The following is a 23,370-nucleotide window of genomic DNA, read 5'->3' on the forward strand; positions in this document are numbered from 1 at the left end:
TTGTGAACAGAGTATTTTTGTAGTGTTGGCATATGTTTTGAAGTAACAGCTTGAGCTCAAGAGGCTTAACAGATGAGGTTGTGGGTGTAAATATTTCTAAATTTTAAATGCTACCCACCTGTTTTCCTTGATATCCTTACCCTCGCCCCCCACCTTTATTTAGAAATGTTCAGACTTCAGTTTTTCTTGTTCTCCTTTCCCTACTTCTATGGGAATACAAGAAGGAAAAAAGAAGATCCAAGTTATACTGTTTAGTGTAAAAATACCTTTTTTCTTAAATAATTCCATTTATACAGTTGGAACAAGCGGAAAAGCCTTCCTGTTTTAGGAAAGTAAGACAAATCTTAAGTTCCATCGTAGGGCGTGCCTTCAGAAACCTGCTGGACTTTTCTGATACAGTTCACCACCTTGCTGTCTTCACAGCTTTGGAGAATTTTATCCAGGAGACCCTGAAACATGAAAACCAAACAGGCTTTTGATTTTTCTTTTTAATTGGTATTTCTTTTCCTTTCACCTTGGTTCTTGGTACCGTACTCAAAGAAAGAAAGCATGGATGAGACGAGGGAACAGTTCCTGGAACGTTTAAACTTGTAACTTTAAACAAGTGTTTAAATGTGTAACTTTAAAAACTGTGTTGGCATGTGTGCACGCGTCCTGCTGCCTCAGGAAGCAGCGGACTGATCCCAGCCAGTGCTAACCAGATTGGATCCAGGACTTGAAAACTGCAGGCAAATAGAGCCAATACAGGGGCGCCTGGGTGGCTCAGTCGGCTGAGCGTCTGACTTCAGCCCAGGTCATGATCTCACAGTTCGTGGGTTCGAGCCCCGCCATCAGGCTCTGTGCTGACAGCTCAGAGCCTGGAGCCTGCTTCAGATTCTGTGTGTCCCTCTCTCTCTGCCCCTCCCCTGCTCATGATCTGTCTCTCTCTGTCTCTCAAAAATAAATAAATGTTAAAAAATTTTTTTAAAAAGAGCCAATACAAAGTAATTTGAATAAATGATAAAACAACAAACAGTAATCTCTATTAAGCATTTTTTGGATAGGAATTTTTTTTCATTCTGCTTTATAACCTGAAGATTTCTAAAGGGGATAAGAAATGAGGTAATGGTTTTTATATACACACACACACACAGACAGCCATTCTATGCTTTGGCTTTGAGAAGATAACTTTTGTGGAATGTGAAACGAAAAGAAGAATGCCCATGTGGATAAATAAAAATTAGGAAAAATACAGGTGCCCTGGAAAAACTGGGAACGTTTCTGGGATCTGATTTAGTCTCTATTATTACTCCTTGGTGACTTATAGCTCATTATTTCACCCTTAAAAATAAAGAAAATAGATGATTAAAACAGACGTTAAATTTTAAGAATGCTTTAAGTCTTTTGCCCATTTTCTGTCTTCGCCCCAGAGACCTCTCCTGAGGTTCTTGCCTTTTGGTCTAAATACCAAATAGCGCTAATAGTGAATAACTTTAACAGTGTCAATCCACCTTTACTGAAGGCTAGAGGGCTCCAAGACGAAGACCTGAACGATGCGTGTTCATTTACAGACTTGGTCAGGGATGTGGGCAGTAAATTACGATCGCAGGAGCCCCCTAAGGGCCAGGCTGCAGACTCTTACCTTCACCTGGCCTTGGCAACAGTGGTCCAGGAGAATCAGGCAATCTGTGGCCGCCTCTAACAAGGCGCTCTTAACAGGCTCAGGTGTGAGGCTGGGATCTCGCGCTACGTCACATACCAGTTTCAAGAGAGCCTTCAATAAGACCACACGTCTACAGGAAACCCTGGAATCGGGAAGAAAAAAGTTATGTTCGTACTCTAAGTCAGGATATTAAAACTGAGACTCCCAAAGCCATTAAGTTGTAAAGCCCTCATTTCCTCAATGAAGGAACTGAAGTTAAATAAAAAGATCAGGGAGCCGGAAGAACAAGAGGTCGGATGCCAGATTTCTGAACTCATTTTGAGCCCTATTTTCTGCAGCCTAGCCCCGAGATACACACTCCGGCCTGCCGAGCCAGAAGCCTGGTTCTACTGTAAGGAAATCACCCCTCCTGGGAAGTGGGAAGTGGACTCTCCCGGTACCAGGGGCTTTTACTTTGGGCTAGAGAACAGGAGAAGGCCCACCGTCCTTTAACTTTTATACAGTCTTCGGTCTGGATGTTTAAAGTGAAATATGCTTGGCTTCTGGGATCTAATTGTCAATTAGAATTTTCTGTCATTTAATTCCAGATCCTAGCTTACCCTCCTTTAAGCCCAGCCTATTTACTTAACTTCTTAGCGTTTCTGGAAGTTTTTATTTTGATAAAAAAAAAGTTCTGGGAAAGGATAGTGTTGATGGTTGTACAAAATTGTGAAGGTACTTAATGTCAATCCATTTTAAATGGCAAATTGTATGTAGTGTTTTTTACAATTAAAAAACGTAAAAGCCTTAATGGAAGCAGAAAAATAATTTAGCTTGTAGTGAAGCCTGCCCCCTTGGCTGCTTTACCTGGGCCAAGCATACTGCATGACAAGTTTTAAGGTTTCCAGTATCTTCAATCTAGCCTCCTCCTCTGGTCCATCATAAACCTCCAGATAACCAATGATGACCCGCTCCAGCCTCTTCAAGTGCCGGACGGTTAGGATCCCCAATCTAGAAAGGAAAGAGAAGACGTGGCACCAAGGGAATGAACTTGAGTGTGGCCAGACCAGCTGCCCATGCACTCGCCTCTTGACAAACGCTGGTAGGTTCCTCGCGTAGGTCCTGCGCAGGAGAAGGCGGTGCTCTGGCTCCATGTGGGTCAGGATCAGCTGCAGCACCTCATCGCAGTGTGTGGTGGGTCGAGCCGCACCTCCCTTCCAGTGCAGCCCTTTCTCCAGGACAGGGAACAAGTCCAGCAGACATGAGAGCACAGCCTGGTAGGAGGTAACAGAGAAGCATTCGTGTGTGTGTGTGTGTGTGTATGTATATATATATATACATATTTTCTTTTTTTTACTGTTTTTTCAGAGGGAGAGAGAGACAGTGCAAGCAGGGAGGGGCAGAGAGAGGGAGACACATAATATGAAGCAGGCTCCAGGCTCTGAGATGTCAGCACAGAACCCAATGTGGAGCTCCAGCTCATGAACCGTGAGATCATGACCTGAGCTGAAGTTGGATGCTTCACCGTCTGAGCCACCCAGGCGCCCCTTACTTTATATTTTATAATTTGTTTTACATTATCTCCAAACAAGTTAACACCTTCTCCTCAAGACTATTCTTTGCTAAGCTATGAATTGGGTGGGACTTTATGAGCACACCTGGGACTTTAACCCAAATCCATTTTTTTTCATGTTTATTTACTTATTTATTTCGAGAGAGCAAGAGAGAATCCTGAACTGTGAGATCATGACCTGATCTGAAATCAAGAGCTGGACACTCAACCAACTGAGCCGCCCAGGCGCCCAGGCTTTAACCCAAATTTAAGGAGCGTAAGACTGCTGCCATCAAAGATCTGTGTTTAAGCAGTAGCTATACGCACTCACAATAAAACCACTCCTGAACAGAATCCAAGATGGTCCTCGGCTGTGTCTGGTTTGGCCACCCTATCTGAAGTTTCAGGGTCAAGGCAAACCCTTCTGGCTCTCCTGGGATTTTTGTTTTCTCTTAGTTTTGTTTTGTTTTTAAACCACCATCTAGGGGTGCCTGGGTGGCTCAGTCGGTTAAGCATTTGGCTTCAGCTCACATCATGATCTCGCAGGTTCATGAGTTTGAGCCCTGTGTAAGGCTCTGTGTTGACAGCTCAGAGCCTGGATCCTGCTTCAGAGTCTGTATGTCCTTCTCTCTCTGCCCTTTCCCTGCTTATGTTCTGTCTCTCGAAAATAAACATTTAAGAAAAATTAAAAAAAAAAAAAAAAGGTAAAATAAACCACCATCTAAAGAGCCCTAAACTTTTTGGCTCTTAGTACCTGAATCCTCTATTTAATACCTAAATTAATATCTAAAATGAAAGGTGGCAGGACCTGGGAAGGAAGGGCTGGCGTTAAAAAGGTTATATGACTTTATATACCTTGTTTTCTCTGTCTTCAGAATGTCCTCCCACCCTAAGAAAGTTCTATTCATCCTTCAAATTATCACCTCCTTCCCAAATCCTAAAACCATCCCAACACGGCTAAACCTGGTTAGTTGCCTTTTGCTGGACACACACTACACTTTATACAAATGTCTTTTAATATATTTATCACTCTGCCCTATAGACATGTGAAAATACTCATATATTTACATGTCTTTCCAAAGGGTTTCTTAAAGCCAGAAACCCTGTTTGATTCATCCATTCTTGGTTACTAGCACAAAGCAGGTATTCAATGGGTATTGGATGAAAAAATGGCACTGTAACATCTAACATATGAGGAGTTTCAACTGTGAGCTGGTAGCAGCAGAGAAGAACACTTAGATTCATAAAAATTGAACTTTTCACTCATAAAGCCACCCTCAAATAATATGGAATCGACCCAAATGAAGATAAAACATGGACTTTTCTGCGGAGACTAGCAATGTGGATGCCTACTTAGTGTGGAGATGTTTTCACTAGTCATTTGCTACCTCTTTACTTTCTAGTTGGCTATGACTTAGTTACCATCCTCACTTTCCAAGAGAGGAAAATGTCTCCACTATTCTCATTCACACAACGCCGCCTTCTACTCAGACCTGAGAACTGAGACCCACAGTTATAAACAAACCTTACAATTACCTGGGTGAGCTGGTGCTCCGGCATGTACAGGTGGCTGAAAAGGGCGTGGTAGACGACCTGGGCTCTGTTATACTGGAGCAAATCAGCAGCTGGCTGCAAGCAAATTACCCAATTAAACGTTTCCCAAGGGTGCCAAAACGTTGATGATTTTTAAACTGAATTATGGGTACATAGGACCTATTATACCACAGGATTCATAAGAGCACTCTCAACAGAAGCATCCTGGGCCCCTATTAGCACTCTCTAATTCTGTGTATATTTTAAAAGCTCCATAACAGTGAAGAGAAAAAAGAAAACAAAAAGTTTCCTTGAGTAACAGCTTGCACATTTGGGTTTAATCCCTTTCAGTTTCTGATTCTTTTGCTCCTTGAAAGTCAACTGCTAATTACTGCTAATTATTCATTCTGACATGCATGATAATGGTCCAGGTGTCTTCCATATATTACCTGCGAGATACAATCGACTAGGTTGGCAGAAGGAAAATACAAAGAAGAAATATAAATAAGTGAATTTTTCCACATAACAGCACTAATAGAAAATTAATAGGCGATATAAAAAGGCAACAATAGTGATACCATGACTCGGTCTGCCCCATCAACACGGATGACAGAGGTCACTCACCACATTAAGCACAATGTGACGGAGGCAGTGGACGCCCAGGATCTTGTTCTCAGTTTGATAGTCATCCGAGATGAGCAGCGACGGGGGAAGTATCCTTTCCAGATGTTGGTTCAGCCAGGGTCGAGTGACCTGCTGCAGGGTCCATGAGAAAACATGTTTGGTGGCAGGGTTATTCTTCCAGGATTCTCTAAATGGAAATGTGAAGCCACACGCAGTAAAGTGACACAGTTGTTAGCCAGCAAAGAAAATTCACCTCTTCAAGCTAAATGGCGCGTTACCTTGTCCTTGAAAAGAATACACCCCACATAAGATTGTCTCTTGAAGTTAGGCATACAAAATCAAAATAACTTACACCAAATACATTTTGTAATCACCCAGAGCTCTGGGTCTAACGCTAGTCCAGTGAGAAGGATCCATTTATAACCACAGCTTGTAAAGAACCTGTGGTTGATGGTGCGGCTGGTTACAGAGGAGATGTGCTGAGAAGGGAGACAGAAGGAGAGCAAACGTCTTCAGCATCTTTATAATTATTGTAAGGGATGAAATGAATCAATATTTGAACAGCAATTTACAACTTATAAAGTGGGTGTACACACTTCACTCAACTAACCTTCAATGTAACTGTGTAATAGATAACATTTTTTTATTACAAAAAAATGAAACGGGTTCAGAGAGGCTTTCTGACCTGGTCCTACTCAGAAGCAATAAAAAGAAGTACCAGACTACCTCAAAACCAAGCCTTTGAACTCCCGGTAAGTTTTTTCTCTGATCATACCAGTGTTATAAATACTAACAAAGTAACAGGTGGAATGCACAGAAAATACTTTAGCTAACAGCAATCTTATGGGTGTCTTTCATTCCAAACATTGCTTCCATATCCAATAACCATCCTTATGTAATAATTATTGGTGAGTTTCAAGATCCGCAAGTTTAAATTCAAACTACTTAAGTTTACCTCCTCTCCAAATCCCATTCTCACCTAACTTAAGAAAGGTCAGAATAGGGGTGCCTGGGTGGCTCAGTCGGTTAAGCGTCCGGCTTCGGCTCAGGTCATGGGCTCAGGTCATGATATGGTTCGTGGGTTCGAGCCCCGCATCAGACTCTGTGCTGACAGCTAGGAGCCTGGAGCCCACTTTGGATTCTGTGTCTCCCTCTCTCTCTCTCTCTCTCCCTCTGACCCTCCCCTGATCACACTGTCTCTCTCTGTCTCTCAAAAATTAATAAAATGTTTTAAAAAAAAGGTCAGAATAAATAATTTGGACAGAACTTCCAATGCCAAGGGCAGTTGTCAGGAGGATGGGAACGCACTGGAAAATGGGAGTCTGAAGACCTGGGCGCTAATGCAGAATTTGCCAATATCGAATGTCATTTATAGCAAATCACAACCCTTCCGGGCCCTAAGAGATGTCCTATTGCAACCTTCATCTTATTGATGAAGAAACTCAAATTTCTTTGAGCTCTAACATTCTAAACGTTAGGCTGAAGCTCTAGTTAGTAGCCCCTTCAACAGAAATACTCACTTATTGAAATCGGGTTTGAGAAGCTCCATTATTAAAATAAATCGCCCTTTCTCGTCCTCGTTTTCTCCGTGCAGAAATCCTGCCACAGAATCACACTCAGTTACTTGAAGGAGTAAGGCGAGCACCTCTCCAGCAATGTCATGGGATCTTGGGCTGGTCCATGGTTGCTCCAAGCTGTGTGTGACCGCAAAAATATAGATGGGTCCTGCCAAGTCACGTAGGCCTGTCTTCCACGTAGGGCAAGCCAAGGAATTCTTGGCAGCCTCAATTTTCCCCAATAGTTTAAGAAATAGTAACCCAACTGCTGCCGCTTTCTCAGCCACTTCAGAATAACCGTGACCTCTGCCTTCCTGCTCCTTGGGTGGGGCTGCATACTTCTCCAGGGCTTTTGCCACCTGCCCCAGGATCTCGGGCATTCCGCGGAGCCATGTGCCACTCCCCTCAAAAAATTGATCACATTCCGCCGCTTCTATTAGAGCACCAAGGTCCTGAATTGCTGCACTTTTGCCCTTGCCCCGTCGGGACTCCTGGCAGGTAAGACGGTGCAAAATCTGGGAGAAGGGCTGTCCGAGGGCGGAGGAAGGCCACTCTCCCGGCAGGGAAGTGCTTTCCCGCGATGGGGACTCCCGAGAGCTGTCCGGCTCCATTCCTCGGACGGCGACAGTGATGAGCTGGTCTCCCCCAGAGAACGAAGATGGAAGCTGCTAGGGATCCGCTAGAGAAAGATCACCCGAATGCTGGAATTCTCCCAAAGAAAACAACTAAAACCAAATAAAACGTCAAGACGCCTGGGGGACGGAGGACTCCGACTTTAACCAGCATAAAAAGTAAAATCTGTGTAGAGGAAAAGGCTCAGGAAAGGGAAAGGAGCCTCTCTGGGAGCAGGAGAATCTCAGACTCTCAGCTAAAGATAAAAAACAGAACCATACCCCAAACTGTTTAAGAAATAAACCCCCAAGGCACGATCAGAACACCTGCACGGACACCCCCAGACCTTCCCGCACGCCTGTGCCTATCAAGATCTGGACGTACCTATCCTTGCTGCCGCAAAGCACAAAGCTAGCGTCCACCGATATTGACGCAACGCTCCGTCATTTCACGACCTCCTGTCGTAAAGCAACAGAGATGCCCGTCCCAGAAAAGGTGGAGTTTGGGCGAAAATTTTGCATAGATATATCTCCTTTCTAATTTTGTTCCTGTGTTCATTTATTAAGGTAGGAACAAAAGAAAACCATCGATGATGTTTTAAAAGCGTAAAGCATTTTACTGTTGAGACTGAGTATTTAAGTACTACTATGTGTGTTGAGACAGTATTTAAGTACTATGTGTGTCACCCTTTCTGTAAAGTCAGTGGGACATCCTCGGGGCTCTATCACGGCGGACAAAAGGCGATCCTTTTGTAGTTCATAAGCGTGATGATTGGGTGTTCACGCCATTGTGTGACATGTGCCACCCTTAAATCTTGTTACGACGCCGGCACATTACCCGTCTGACGTGAACTAGGAGGATCCTTTTCATCTGAAAGCGTTTGAAGAAGTCATTCTTCAGTTCTAAAGTTTTTCAGTTTTGGGGTGTCAAGCGGTCTTACTTGCTGGGTTTGAGAATTAGTTTTACAACTTGAGAAGTCTGGTATGAGGTTTCTTACTTGGGGTCTGACGTCCTCAAATGGATATCCGTGGGCCTTTGAGGTCAAATGTCGGTGTTGGGCAAGGAAGGGTTTCTGAAGCCCAACACACCCGCCCCCCCGGGGCCACCGCGGAAGATGGGTGGTTCGGGACGGGGCTCGCGAGTGGGAGCGTCCTGTGCAGCGGTGCAGCCGCGCGCAGTACTGGGTCTGGGCGGCCGGCGACACGGGGAGCGAGCCAACGGGCCTCGACGGTCTGCAGGTTCGAGCAGGGGACCGAAACCACCGAGCGGTCTTTGGTTGGGTTTAGACCGGGTCCGCGGAAAAGACCGCCGGGCCCAGTGTGAGAACTCGTTCTGGCCCGTGTCGTGTTGCGAAGGCACTGCTTGTTCCCTCGCTGCAGTTTCCCAGAAGGTAGAATTGTGTCCAGGTGTCCTGGGTGTCCCAGCGCGGGAAACGATGCCTGGCTGTCCTTGGGAGTCTGTGCGTGACTTCATTTCCCCCGCACCGTGGGAGCCTGGGAAGCCGACTTCATTGGTGCCAAGGCGGCAGTGGCAGCGCGGAGAACTGGGCGCCGCATGCCGAAAGGAGTCAGAGAGCAGGCTGGCCGGTCTGCCCCGCGCCTCCGCCACGCACCCAGCAGATCGCCTCCTGCCTTTGGGATTCCTGCGCCCTACCCCCACCCCCTGAGAATCCAGAGAAAGCCCTGCAGAGTTGTCCGATCGTGGGGTGTATGGAGGGAGGGAGATTGGTTCTCGTTGGTTCTTCTTCCCAGGTGGTGATTAGGCTCTGGGGAGACTTAGAGGACTTTGATCCCACCTGCGAGACGGCATTACTTGCGGGTATCCAATCTGCGGTATCTTCCTTGCTCCCTTCCTTGTTCGCTCGCTGTGTGACCTTGAAGGAAAGTTCAGTAACTTCTCTGTGCCTTAATTTTTTTAACAGTAAAATGTGAGGAAAGACAGTCCGTACTTGTTAGGATTGTTATGAAAAATAAATTAAATTCGTGTCAACAGCTTAGCAGGCTCTGGGGAGTGTCTCATTCTGTACAGGCGGTAGCTTTTCATTGTTAAACCACACCTTATGTATTAATTGACGGTTCCTCTTTTTAGGGAATTTTCTGGTTAGGACCCTTCCTCTTTGCCTCTTGCATTTGGCCTTACCTTCTCTGGCCAATTGGTGGCACTCATGATTTTCTAAGTAATTTCAAACATCGATAAAAGATGAGTTCATCCCAAGGGGATTTGCCCGTATTAAGGCCTGTGTGGGAGCACGATGCTAGTCAACAGACTGTTATTGTGTCCCTCCTGTGTGTTGGCCTCTTTTCCCTGTTCTACCCACTGCTTGTGCTAAGAGGATCCAAGATCTCACTCCCTTGTGAGCCAAGTGCTGTGTTGCAGAGACACCCGCCGGCCCCTTTGCTCTGAGTTTCCTGAGGCCAGAGACCATCTTTATCCCCAGTGGCTGGCACAATTTAGCCATGCAGTAAACGTTTGTTGAAGCCACATGTCTATCCACAGAAGACTGGTCGTTAAACCCCGGTACATCTACACAGTGCAGTTCTGTGCAGCTTTACAAAAGAATGAAGACCATCTCTGTGGAAGGCCACCAACTCCAGGATACATTGAGTGGAAGCAAAGCTGGGACCCCGTATATGCTGCCTTCCTTCTAAGAAAGACGTGTGCATTTGCTTACATCTTAAAGAAGAAACAATGGAAGTATAAATCAGAAGCTAACAAAAATGGTGGCCTCTAAGAAGAAACAGGGTGAAAGAGATAGAAATGAAAGCTAGACTTATTTTCATGTATTGTGTTTTATGGTTTGACTTTGGAATCCTATAAGTGGTATACATGATCAATTTTTTTTAAAAAAATAGCAAAATATTTTCCAAAATGACCCAAAAAAAGCCATTCATCAAAGTATATCAGGAGTTACTCACATAACCGCATGGAAAAACAGGAAACTGACTTTAACAATTATTTTGAATATATATTCTTAGTGGGACACATCCTAAGGATAAAAAAGAATGGCCAAGAAATCAAGCTGCATTCAATAACAGTATTTGTTAGTAATAATGCTGGTATTGTTATTTAGATGCTATTACATGTATTTGTACTTTACACATATATGCATAAATAAAATAGTAAATAATTAGTTGAATTGATATTGTTATAAACCAAGGTCCTCAGTGAGAGATGAAGTGATAGAAGTATCGAAATCCATGACATTCGGAATAAGTTGTAGAATGGAAAATTTGCATTGGCAATGGCAGTATGAATTCATGAGTATTTTTCTATTTTTATGAAACACATGTATGCAGGCCATGTCCACTGAAAAGGCCAAGAAGAATGGCAATCCCTTGGTGATCCTAGTGTCTAAATGGATCATCTAAATGGGATCGCCCACTAAAGAGGAGCAAAGACCCCTTTAGGAGGTGACTGATTTCAGAACCGGGGCTGGGATCGTGTAAGATAAGCCTGTGACATTTTGTTATGCCAGAAAGCAAAGTAGCTATCAAATGCTACTGAGGTTATGTCCAAAGAACCCAAAAGCAAATAGAAAGGGGCACCCTTTGGCTAAAGATGGAACATTTTGGGCTCAAGAAAGAATAATGACTGATTTGATCTTAACATATCTGTACAAATCCATAAATACATAGGAATATTTTTTTAACCCTTCATTGCTTACTCTTGTATCACCTGAGGAACTAGGTCTTTGTTTGGACAACTGGTCAATAAGAGGAAAAAATCAAGTGTCTATTCTGCTATTATTTCAGGGTACCCAGATGGTTTAGAAAGATAATCAATGCAATAGAAAGGTTAGAATTAGAGATTCACTCTTCACAAGTCCCAATGAAGCACCTGGACAAGGCAACAATTGCTTAACAGCATGGCTATTAAAAGTATGAGGTGGGGGCCGCCTGGCTGGCTCAGTGGGTGGAACATGTGACTCCTGATCTCAGGGCTGTGAGTTCGAGCCCCATGTTGGGCGTGGAGATCACTTACAAAGAAAAAAATAAAAAAGTACGAGGTAATGTAAGTGGGAAACGATGACTAGATGGAACTAAAAACCCCAAACCCACTGATTTATCTTAACACCATCACTGTTGCAATGAAATCGTCTTGCACAAAAATTGAACCTTCATCTAATCAAACTTCTAGATCTAACTACCAAATAAATGGCAAGAAATATGGAGGATAGACAGTTCAACAGAGACAACGATGGTATAATCAGCCAAACAAGGATATGGGAAGGTCTACAAATTACACAGTTTCTTCAAGGAATAACTAGCATGAAAGAAATGAAGTGGAGGGAAAACTGATAGAAATTAAAAGCTTTTAAAGACGTCTCAAACAAATGCAGTGTTGGATCTTGTTTTCAGTAAATTGGAAAAATATCTACTGAAGGCAGTTGGGGAGATTTGAACACAGACTCATGATTAGAGTGTTCCTATAACTTGTCATCTACATGGCATGTTGAAAATTAAAGGGTACAAAGGTGATAATTGCATCTGCTTGGGCAGACTGGATTCCTGTGGTATTACTCACTTGTGTGAAATTATTAGTAATTTTTAGACTGACCATGTTATTTTTCTTTTTTTTTAAGGTCTATGCTAGAAAAGCAATTCTCAAAACTTGTAGTCTCAGGACTCTTTACACTTCTAAAAATGAGAGTCATACTCAAAAGGATGTCTAGAATCAAGAACGCTGCGGAGAATTGGAACGCCTATACGTTGGTGGTTGAAATGTAAAATGATGAAGCTACTGTGGAAACCAGTTTGACAGTTTCTCAAAAAGTTAAGCATAGAGTAACACAGAGTTCAACACATGCCTTGCAATCATGTTGCTCGGTGTAGAGCCCGGAGGACGAACAACACATATTCTTCCAAGAACTTGGACACAGATGTTCACAGTGGCATTGTTATTCATGATAGCCAGAAGAGGAAACAACCCCAAAGTCCATCAACTGATAAATGAATAAACAAAATGTGGTATATACATGCAGTGGAATATTATTCTGGTATAAAGAGGAATGAGGTTCTCACCTATGCTACAATATGGATGAACCTTGAAGACATTATGCTAAGTGAAATTAGCCAGACACAAAAGCTTCCATTTATATCAAATGTCTAGAAGAAACAAGTTGGAATCAGAAAGGGGATGATGGGGAGAGGGGAGAATTGAGGCTCGCTGGTAAGAGTTACAGAGTTTCTTTCTAGGGTCGTAAGAATGCTCTGGAATTAGCTAGTGGTGACTGTTGCCCAGCCTCATAAATATACTAAAACCTACTGAATTATATACTTTAAAAAGGTGAGTCCTTTGGTATGTGTATTAAGTCTCAATTAAAACATTAAAAAAGTATTGAGGACCCCCCTCAGAGCTTTTCTTTATGTGAAATAAATGTTTCTCTATAGTAGAAATTAAAACTGACAAAGTTTTTAAATCTTTTTTTTTAACATGTATTTATTGTTGAGAGACAAAGTATGAGCAGGGGAGGGGCAGAGAGAGAGGGAGACACAGAATCGGAAGCAGGTTCCAGGCTCCGGGCTGTCAGCACAGAGCCTGATGCAGAGTTCGAACTCACGAACCATGAGATCATGACCTGAGCTAAAGTCAACCAACTCAACCAACTGAGCCACCCAGGCACCCCTTAAATCTTTTTTTTTATGTTTACTTATTTTTGAGAGAGAGAGTGCACGTGAGCAGGGAGGAGCAGAGAGAGGTTAGAGGATCCAAAATGGGCTTCATGCTGACAGCAGAGAGCCTGATGTGGGGCTTGAACTCAGAAACCACGAGATGATGACCTGAGCCAAAGTCAGACACTTAACTGACTGAGCCACCCAGGTGCCCCCAAACTGAGAAATATTTCAAACATCCATTTGATTCTTTTAAGAAAGCAACAGCGTAAATATACATGTTTAAATAAATGTGTTTCCAAACTTATTTTTATGGAAAATAAGTATATATTCCAAGACAAAAAAAATAGAGTGGCATTATCATACACTTTCATAAAAATTTGCAACTGTCTTTCATATTAGTTTAGTTCAAAACAGCTGGGTTCTCAGACCTGCCACTTCGTTCATCTGTGTCAGAAAATCCCATGTACCTTTGTGAGGAAATGAGAATGACAAAGACAAACAGTGTATTAATATTATTATGATGATAGTTTTGACCTGGCAGACCTCCTGATAAGAAACCTGCAGGGGTCTCCAGGTCACACTTGGAGAACTATCAGAAGTACACATAAATATTAACCCTTGTCATGATAGGATATCTGGGATTCACTTTAAAATACTCCCTGGAGGGGGTGCAGAGAAGGAGTGATTGAGGGATGGAAGACAACTGTCTCAGCCGTGGTGACAACATGGAATCTTGGCAGTGGACCATGGGTATTCATTCTATTAGTCTCTCTCTCTACTTTGGTGTGAGTCCAAAACTCACCATACTAACACATTGTTGTTGCTCTTATTTTTTTTTTAAGTTTTTTACCATTTTTTATTTATTTTTGAGAGACAGAGTATGAATGGGGGAAGGGTAGAGAGAGAGAGGGAGATGCAGAATCCAAAGACAGGCTCCAGGCTCTGAGGTGTCAGCACAGAGCCTGACGTGGGGCTCGAACTCAGGAACCATGAGAACATGCCCTGAGCCAAAGTAGGACACTTAACCGACTGAGCCACTCAGGCGCTCCAGTTGTTGCTCTTATTTTTAATCAGGGCTGCTTTAACTGTACAAAAGGCCTTGTGGTCATTGGTAAGACAGAAAACCAAGTTAGGGATTAGGTATGTAAAGATGCAGAGGTGAGTCTGGTACAGTGTGGACTTCAGCAGGCTTTCGCCCGCTAGGGCACACATGGAGAGGGGGCTGTGGGGAAGAGCCATACCAAAGGCATGTGAGAAACAATGTCACCTATACCGAGCACCAGGCACTCTGCCCAGGGCCTTCTAGACGTTTCCTCCTCACAGCCACCCTCCGAGGCTGACACCATTATCTCCATTCTGCAGATTAGGAAACCAAAGCTGAGAAGTTGGGTAACTTGCCTGAAATCCCACAGTGGAAGGGGTAAAGTGGAGAGTTGAGGTGTGGTCCATTTAACCCCCAAAGCCTGTGCTCTTCGCAGCTCTGCCCCTCCTTTCTAAACCCCCAGGTGCACCATCATGGTGGGTCACTTTGCACACCTTGTGAATAGAATCCCTCCACAGAGGCTCAGACGGTCAGCTGGGGAACCTCCAGTCTTTAGGAGAAGTAATAATATCAGTCGGGTTGGTCATTACCGCTGTACCTGTGCCCTCATTCAATCCACACAATTTAAATTCACGGAGTAAGCGTCTCGTCCACATTTGCTGTCCTCTCCTTGACCCTCCCTTTTCCTCCAGTTTTTGTAAAGCAATCTGGCACCTTTTAAAAGAATGAGTGAATAGGGGCGCCTGGGTGGCTCAGTCAGTTAAGCATCCAACTTCAGCTCAGATCATGATCTCACTGTTCATGAGTTCAAGCCCTGCGTCAGGGTCTGTGCTGACAGCTCGAGCCTGGAGTCTGCTTCCAATTCTGCGTCTCCCTCTCTGTCCCTCCCCTGCTTGCTCGCTCTCTCCCAAAAATAAACATTTGAAGAAAATGTTTTTAAAAAGAATGAATGAATTCACTGGTAGCTGGACTCTAGAGACTCTGTCAGATCCAGATATCCATACGTAAGGATATGGGTTCAGGACCCCAAGTAGGTTCATTGCTAGACTTCATAGGGCAAAAACCTAAACACACAATGAAGGCTCATCAATGGCACCTCCGCAATGAGGAAGTCTCCCACCATTTACTAAAAGAACGAAGCGGAGCTAAACCAGACACCTGGGAGGGGTCTCACAAGGTCTTGTGCAATGGTGAACACAGGATGCAAGAGAGACACTATAACCACCGGTGTATAAAACAAAGCTTTTAAGGGGCTCAGTGAGCCACCTGGGTGGCTCAGTGGTTAAGCATCCTACTTCAGCTCAGGTCATGATCTCACAGTTTGTGGGTTCGAGCCCCATGTTGGGCTCTGTGCTGATGGCTAGCTCAGAGCCTGGAGCCTGTCTTCAGATCCTGTGACTCCTTCTCTCTCTGACCCTCTCCTGCTCACACTGTCTCTCTCTCTCTCTCTCTCTCACTCAAAAAATAAATAAAAACATTCAAAAAACACAAAGCTTTTAAAAATGCATGCCTCTGTAAGTAGATACATGCATATGTGTCAGGATCGAAGAATATTTGAGTAAGGAGAAAATACTGGAGGATACATCCCAGGTTTTTGGCATAGATGGCCTTGGACCCTCCCATAGGGCAGAGGAAGAGAGGAAGCTGCTAGAGTAAAGCAAACCAAAAACACGGAGAGGAAAGACTGCTCTTTACAAAGCATCTAGGTGACTTACGGAAAATAACGTTATGGATGTGGTTATGTATAAAGGGATTACATTGTTAAGTATTTCCTTTAAGGAGAAATGGAAGAATGCAATAAATTCCAGAGATTTGGTGGCTAAATATTCAGCAACGCCTCTCAGTTTCTCCAAGACCATATGATTAACGATTTGGGGTGAAGACTTCTTCCTAAGGAGAAACAAAAATGAGAAAAAGTAAAACAGACAAGTGTCCGCTCCCTTTCATTCCACGAAGAGTAAAAGCTGACATGTTTAGAGCATGACAGCATTGCAGCTACGCCTTTCAGGGTCCCCGCGGTGTCCGTGTGGTTAATTATAGGATTTGGAACACACGCTAAGGTAATTACTGCTTGCGGCAGAGCCACTTTTCTGATTACAGGCCAAATGGAAAAAGGAGAGGACAATTTACAACCCTCGAATGCCTGTGGAGAACGAGGTGACCACTATATCATTTTGCATACGAGGCTACAAAATTTTTAACCTCATGAAGGCTGGTTTGGGCGAAATTATTTGGGAGGTTCACATGTGCATAAGATTTGTGGGGTAAGCACCAAATGGCTTTTAATGAACCAGAATTGTTTCAAACAGTGTCAAGAGAGCTGTAAACAAAAGAATCCTGCAAACAGAAAAACCACCAGAATAACAAAAGCCACAGCCATGTTGAAAATTTGACTAAATGAGCCTGCTTTCACTGTGCTATAAATCCCCTACATCTCCAGTACGCCTTTCACCCTCCTAAACGCCTTGGTTTGCTTAGCCCCTTTTTCAGATCTGTGCTGTCAGCTTAATATTTTTACACATGTTTCTTATTAAGGTGGCGAAGGCTCTAAGAACACCTTCCCCAGGGGCTGCCCCTTCTGCCGGGGCTGGGATCCGGCTCACTTGTGTTTCCTTGAGGACCTCATTCCAATGGGATTCGTGTGTTCTAACCATTCCCCTTAGTGCCCCAAAGGGCTCACTCCGTTCCACTGTTCAAATGTGCTTCCTGATGCCAAGCCCACCCTGTTTCTCCGCTCACCAAAATGTCTTAAAACAGAAAACAAAATAACAAACCCATCTACATCATTCTGCTTAGAATATTTTTTTCCCAATGTTTATTTATTTTGAGAGAGAGCGAAAGGGAGGGAGAGATTTAGAGCAAGAGCAGGAGAGAGCCAGAGAGAGAGGGAGAGAGAATCCCAAGCAGGCCCCACACTGTCAGCGCAGAGACTGGTGTGCAGCTTGAACCCACAAACCTGAGCTGAAATCACAAGTCAGACAGTCAATGGACTGAGCTACCCAGGCACCCCTAGCATTTTTTTTTTTCATCATGGAAAGTTTGCTCCTGGTTTTCTCTCTTGAGTTTTGAAATCTTTATACTAGTGCCCCTATTTTTTAAAAAATGCCATTGAAGGGGTGCCTGGGTGGCACAGTCGGTTAAGTGTCTGATTCTTGGTCCTAGCTCAGGTCATGATCTCACAGTTGGTGAGTTCAAGCCCCAAGTTAGGCTCTGTGCTGATGGTGTTGAGCCCTCTTGGGATTCTGTCTCTCCTTCTCTCTGCCCCTCCCCTTGTGCTTTCTCTCTCTCTCTCAAAATAAATAAATAAACTTAAAAGAAAATGCCATTGAAGAAACAAAACCATTTGTCTTGTAAAAGGACTGAAATTCTGGATTTACTAGATTGCTGCTTCTTGGTGTCATTGACTTTGCCCCTTTATCTCCCCCATTTCCTAGAGAGGGATTGTCAGATCTAGAGACACAATTAAATGCAGGATCAGCCTCAGGGCAGAGCTGTGTCCTTCGGATTCTTTATCGCCAGAGGCGCATGATTTCCCCCTTTCACTGATGAGAGATCTCTCTGATGCAAAGTTTCCCATCAGCCTTTCCCCGGCTATTTCAATCCAGTTTGTACAGGAAAAGCACGGTAAGTTCTTGGTTCTTCCCTTTTATTTACCAAGCTTTAGGATGAGTTTAGTGTCCTAGCAGCCTTCAATGAATACCTGATACTTTGCTGTTGTTAGTTTCATATGATCTCAAGGAATTTTATATATTTGTTGAGTTTTATTTCATTGTTATTATTCTTTTCATACTCAAACTATCCTGTCTCTGGCCAAAGGGAGTCTTGAAAATATTTATTAAAAATACAGTCTAATGTTTAGAGCAGTTTTGAATTTACACCAAAACTGAGGGAAATGTACAGATTCCTTGTATACTCCTTCCTAACACCACACACACACACACACACACACACACACGCACACACGCACACGCACACACACTATTGAGGCCAATGGGAGTCTTTTCATTTTGGCTCCTGTGCCTTTTTGACATGACCAGTAGTCTTGGATTTCTTCCTTGCTTTTTAGAAGCAAGATTGAATTCACCATTCAGGAGCCTGGGCTCCTTCTAAAAGGAAATGCTATTTCAGGACTATAATCCATGGCTCCTGAGTGGCTTAGTAGGCTGAGCATCTGACTCTTGATTTCACCTCAGGTCCTGATCTCCCAGTTTGTGAGAACAAGCCCTGCATGGGGCTCTGTGCTGACAGCATGGAAACTGGGATTCTTCCTCTCCCTCTCTTCCTCTCTCAAAAAAAAAAAAATCTTTAAAGTAAATAAAGGCTATAATCCAGACAGTGGGATGCCACTGCTCCTGAGTTTTATTGATTTTAGGTTACCAGGGGGCGCCTGGGTGGCTCAGTCAGTTAAGTGTCTCTTGATTTTCAACTCAGGTCATGATCTCGGGGTTCGTGAGTTCGAGTGCCACTTCAGGCTCTGTGCTGACCAAGCAGGGACTGCTTGGGGTTCTCTCTCTGTCTCTCTCCTTCCCTCCCCTCTCTCTCTCTCTCTCTCTCTCTCTCTCTCTCTCAAAATAAATAAACATTGATTTTAGGTTTCCAGCCTCAGCAGACACATCTAGGAAATATGTGTTCTTTAGAAAAAGAAAATAAATCATGAATTCATATTGGTATTTCCAATTCAAATTAAGGTATCAGGTTTATACTTTCAAAGTATAAGACATACAGACATCCTTCTCTTTCACTGAAAATCTTATTCTCTAAAAACGTTAACCATTATTTGCTTTATCCTAAATATACACATAAAGATATTTAAAAAGTGTTACCACTAAACCTAAGATTATTGAACATGATTTAAGATTTCTTTGCTGTCCTATTTTGTGTTTAGGATATGCCAGTAAATAATTACAATCAAATGTCAAATTATAATCCAGTGTCAAACCACCTTAAATTTTTTTTTCTTTATGGCTCTGAGACCAACCTGATATACGTGTACGAGATTCACTTATTTTTGTTTCTTTTCAGGTTTTTGTTTTCGGGGGTTTCTTTGGAATGGCTTCTTTCTTTCTCCTCATTCACTTTTCAACACACCCAACTCCACCTCCACCACCCACCCCCAGTCTAGCAAAACTGCCTCTGGGCCACCAATAGCCCGCTCGTTGCCCAAGGCAGTGGCCACTCTCATGCATCTCTTATTTGATGGCTAAGGAATGTTTCTCTCTTGATCATGTCTCTCTTTAAAGCCTTCGCTTCTCTAGCTGATGCTCTAGCTGATGCGGAGCTCACCTCTCCTTCCTTCCCCTTCTGTCACTCCTACTTTCCTGGGTCCTCTGCCTCCTCCCAGTCTGGAAAGGCTTCAATGCCTGAGGACTGGTCACAGCCCCCTTTCTCCTCGCCAGCCTTCTCCCCCGACGTGAGCCCATGCTTCTTGCAGCCCTCAGTCCCATCTGTAAGTTCAGTCCCCACTGTGGACATCTGGCCCACACTGAGCTTCAGAATTGTGCATTCAGGAGACAGCAGGGTGGCTCAGTCAGTTAAGCCTCTGATTGATTTCGGCTCAGGTCATGACCTCACAGTTGTGAGATCAAGCCCCAAGTGGGACCTGCTGGGGATTCTTTCTCCCCCCCCACCTTCAAAATAAATAAATAAACTTTAAAAAACAAACAAACGGGCGCCCGGGTGGCTCAGTTGGTTAAGCATCCAACTTCAACTCAGGGCATGATCTCATGGTTCATGGATTCAAGCCCCACATCAGGCTCTGTGCTGACAGCTCAGAGCCAGGAGCCTGCTTCAGATTCTGTGTTTCTTTCTCTCTCTGCCCCTCCCTGCTCACTCTCTCTCTCTCTCTCAAAAAATAGATATATTTAAAAAAAATAAACGAACAAGAGCATGCATTCAGATTCCTATCTAGCATTTCCATTGGTATGCCTCATGAGTAAATTTAATATTTCTAAACCGAAATTAGAATCTTCCCCTCCCAAACTTTTCTATCTATATTCTCATTCTGATTGAATAACCTTTCCATCCACCAAGTCATTTCACCAGAAACCTGTCATCCCTCCTATTCCCTCCCTGCCCACATGTAATCTGTTGGCAGTTTTGTTGATTTTATCTCCAAAATTGTATGTTGAATTCATCAAATTTCCTTTGCTGCTGCTACCCCCATCCCAGTCTGGGTCTGCCTCACGTGATCCACTTTGATAGCCTTCCAGTTGGCTTCTTGCTTCCATTCTTGTCCACCAACCCATCTCTGCGGGAGTCCAGCTCCAGCAGGTCCAGGGCTCCCTGAAGGATGCTCGGTGTCAGTGAAAGGGAGCGAGAGAGCCTCGGCTTCTTTCTGCTGACCAGGCAGGCGTCTCTGCTCTGACCCAAGAGTCAGCTTTATTTATTGAAAAAATGCATGGGGTACAAAACAGAAGTGGCAATTGCCTTAGACAATAATTTCTGATAACAAATTCTTTGGTATGTAAAAATTTCCCAGAACATAGATTGGTGGAAGACTCCTGCATAATCTTTACCAATAGAGATTGAAGTAGGTAACAGATGTTTATCATATGGGGAAGGAAGGGATCTTTAGCATTCAAATACAAGGCAAAGTTTTTAGCATAGCAAAGGCAAGAGTTAGGTCTTTGTGAGCAGGGGTCAATAGCCTGTTTATGAGGGGAAGAAAAACAGGTTTTCTCAGGAAATGTAACATCTGCTCCTATAATCATAAAAGTAGAAACTCCTGTAACAAGTTTTTTCACAAGGTTTACATTTCACATATTTTTAGCATAAGAAGGCAAGTCACTCCTGATATCAGTCAGTCAGGCACCTTCAGGGTTGGTGTTTAAGCAGAAATTGAGTGGGGATTGAGTGGGTGTAGACTCAGGTCGCTGTCTGACGGTGGGAGGCCTTGCAAACCTGCCTTACTTCAGAAATGGCTCCCAGCACGTCTCCACTCAAAACTGAACTCAAATAATGTCACTTCTCTTCTTAAACCCTGTTGTCATAAATTAAAAGCCCTTAGTGTGGCCTCTTGGCCCAACATGGTGTGCCCCCACGTCCCTTCAGTCTCCTCTTGTACCTCTCTTCTTCTTCTTTTGCTGAGCCCCAACCACACTGGAGTAGTTCTCCAGTCATCCACGCTCTGTCTTGCCGCCACATTCTCTCACATGCTCTCCTGTCTGGTCTTTCCTCAACTCCTGTCATTCTTCCGGTTTCTGCTTAAATACTTCTTGCTCCGAGAGACCTTTCCTGCCTGAACTAACACACCCCCCAAGTTTAATTTACGTGGGCACTGCATGCTTTATCATGTTTGGCACATGTACACATTATCTTTGTTTAGTCTCCGTCTCTCCCTTACGGCCATAAATATCTTGGGAGTAGGGGCCATTTTGGTTTTTGTTCATTAGTTAATATGTGTTGGCTGATGAATAAATTTAAAAGTTTGAGATACATATTCCTCAATATTTGGCTCTAAGTACAGGACCACATCAGACTTCTCTACAAGCAGCATATTCATCGCTGTCAGCCATGCCCAGTCAAGTAAAGCAAATCCTGGGTGCAGTACCTATGACACCGTAAGCTCTGGATAAAGGACGACTGGACTGTTGGAGGAAATACACAAGGTTTCTTATTTCTTGCAGACTTTTCATCTAGTCCCCTTACTTGGGGTCTAAATCTCAATTACTTTAGAAACAAAAATAGTGTATATTTGAATCTGACTTTGAGTCTGTATTATACATTACGTTATACATATACGTACTTTTAACCACACTCTGGAGGAAGTGTTGTTATCTCCATCTCACAGAGGAGAAAAGTAACGCTTAGATTAAGGCACAAGGCCAGATCTCCCAGCTAATTAGAGACAGAGCTGTGTTTAAAACCCATATTTTTGTTTATTCCACTACACAATGTGGCCTCCTAATGAGGAGCAGCACAGAAGGTACCCGGATCTCCTAAAAAGCCACAGTTCATCGCGCTGTTAAACCTTTTGTTTCTCAAATACTGAGCCCTTCCCCCGCTGCAAAACGATAATGAACAAAAAGCATTCATTCAAAACTTCACTCTTTATATTTGTGCTAGCTTCATGCATTTTTCTTTGCTCAAATAGACTTAAGGAAATTCTGTTGTATTCTATAGGTATGCCTCACTTTAAGAAAACCTGATTTTCCATGAAGATTTTAGGGTTTCAAATGTCAGGAATTAAAAAATGAAAAAGTCCTTAAATATCTTTTTAAAGAGTTTTTTTTAGTCTCCGGGAGACTCAAGCACAGAATTCCCCTAAGTATTGAAACAGGCTGACGCATTTAAAGCAATTATTCAATTCCATGTGGATCGTTACCAGAATATACAAGGATGAATATACAAGGATGCCTGTCAGGCACTGCCTTGTTCTGAGTCTGAATGTAGAGGCTTCTCATCTTACAGACCTGTAATGAACTTGCTGGAGTTCCTGTCTTTACGCTCTCTTCAGCATATAATAAAGGAGTCATCTGCTGCTTTGCAGAATAGTTTGAGGACATTATATTCTAATTCTAACCACAAAGAAATGCAGATTTCCCCCTCTTTGTCATTCTTCTTTTCAAAAAGGTTGCTTAAAGTGGTACTTAAAAGATAATTCTAGCTTGCTAAATTTAGGGTGTGGAAAAAGTCCAAAATGAGAATATTCCATGGAAGAAATGTTAATATCTGCATAAGAGGAGGCTGTCCTACACTCTCGATGTATTTCTCCCCTCCCCTGTCCCTTTTTTTCCTTGGCACCAGTATAACGTTGAGTAGGGTTAAAAGTTACTGGAGGCAGTGAAAAACGCTTTACTCACCCCCTTTTAAACATAATATGCTTTCATATGAGTAGTTTCTAAAATCACCCTGAAGTCAGAGCTTCCCTTCAAAATTTATCTGCAAGTTATCAGAAAGTGTGTATCTTCATATTCAAGGCAGATTTCTGGTCATTCTCCATTCAGTTGGAAACAGAGAAGCTAACTATAAAATTTAGCATTTTATAGTACCAGAAGTGTACTGGTTTCGGAAGTTTGCTTTCAAATGCATTGAAAAAATACAGAGACTGTGAATAAATGGATAGATATGGGATAAAACAAATATAACCAAGTGTTTATTGTGGAATGCAGGCGGTTCACGCTGTAATTCTTCAACCTGAAAAGGAAAATGGTGGCAGGTCCTAAGGTTAATGGGGACCTGGAGGAAGCTGTGTGGGACCTGGATGAGCTGGTCCC

General features: G+C 43.3%; 1 protein-coding gene and 1 non-coding gene across 2 annotated transcripts; one reads left to right on the top strand and one right to left on the bottom strand.

Moving 5' to 3' along the window:
* Positions 1 to 242: 242 nt before the first annotated feature.
* TTI2 (TELO2 interacting protein 2) lies at positions 243 to 7,905 on the bottom strand. The gene is made up of 7 exons (XM_029935971.1): positions 6,851 to 7,905; positions 5,331 to 5,517; positions 4,710 to 4,802; positions 2,708 to 2,895; positions 2,489 to 2,632; positions 1,622 to 1,784; positions 243 to 449 (listed from the first exon to the last, which is right to left on the bottom strand). The coding sequence occupies exons 1-7, from the start codon at positions 7,495 to 7,497 to the stop codon at positions 345 to 347; spliced, it is 1,527 nt and encodes a 508-aa protein (XP_029791831.1). The 5' UTR covers positions 7,498 to 7,905; the 3' UTR covers positions 243 to 344.
* A 336-nt stretch (positions 7,906 to 8,241) lies between these two features.
* Positions 8,242 to 8,345, top strand: LOC115303790. Its single transcript, XR_003914242.1, has one exon. It is a non-coding gene; the product is annotated as a small nucleolar RNA U13 (small nucleolar RNA).
* The last annotated feature ends 15,025 nt before the right edge of the window (positions 8,346 to 23,370 follow it).

The sequence above is a fragment of the Suricata suricatta genome, chromosome 1 (genome assembly GCF_006229205.1).
Source record: "Suricata suricatta isolate VVHF042 chromosome 1, meerkat_22Aug2017_6uvM2_HiC, whole genome shotgun sequence".
NCBI classification, from domain to species: domain Eukaryota; kingdom Metazoa; phylum Chordata; class Mammalia; order Carnivora; family Herpestidae; genus Suricata; species Suricata suricatta.

Bases quoted from the DNA above. Each gene is read 5' to 3' on its own strand.
- TTI2 (XM_029935971.1), bottom strand. From the start codon at position 7,497: ATGGAGCCGGACAGCTCTCGGGAGTCCCCATCGCGGGAAAGCACTTCC. The intron at 5,518-6,850 runs GTGAGTATTTCT...ATTTCCATTTAG, and splicing joins CTCAAACCCGATTTCAATAA to AGAATCCTGGAAGAATAACC. The intron at 4,803-5,330 runs GTGAGTGACCTC...ATTTGCTTGCAG, and splicing joins GTCACATTGTGCTTAATGTG to CCAGCTGCTGATTTGCTCCA.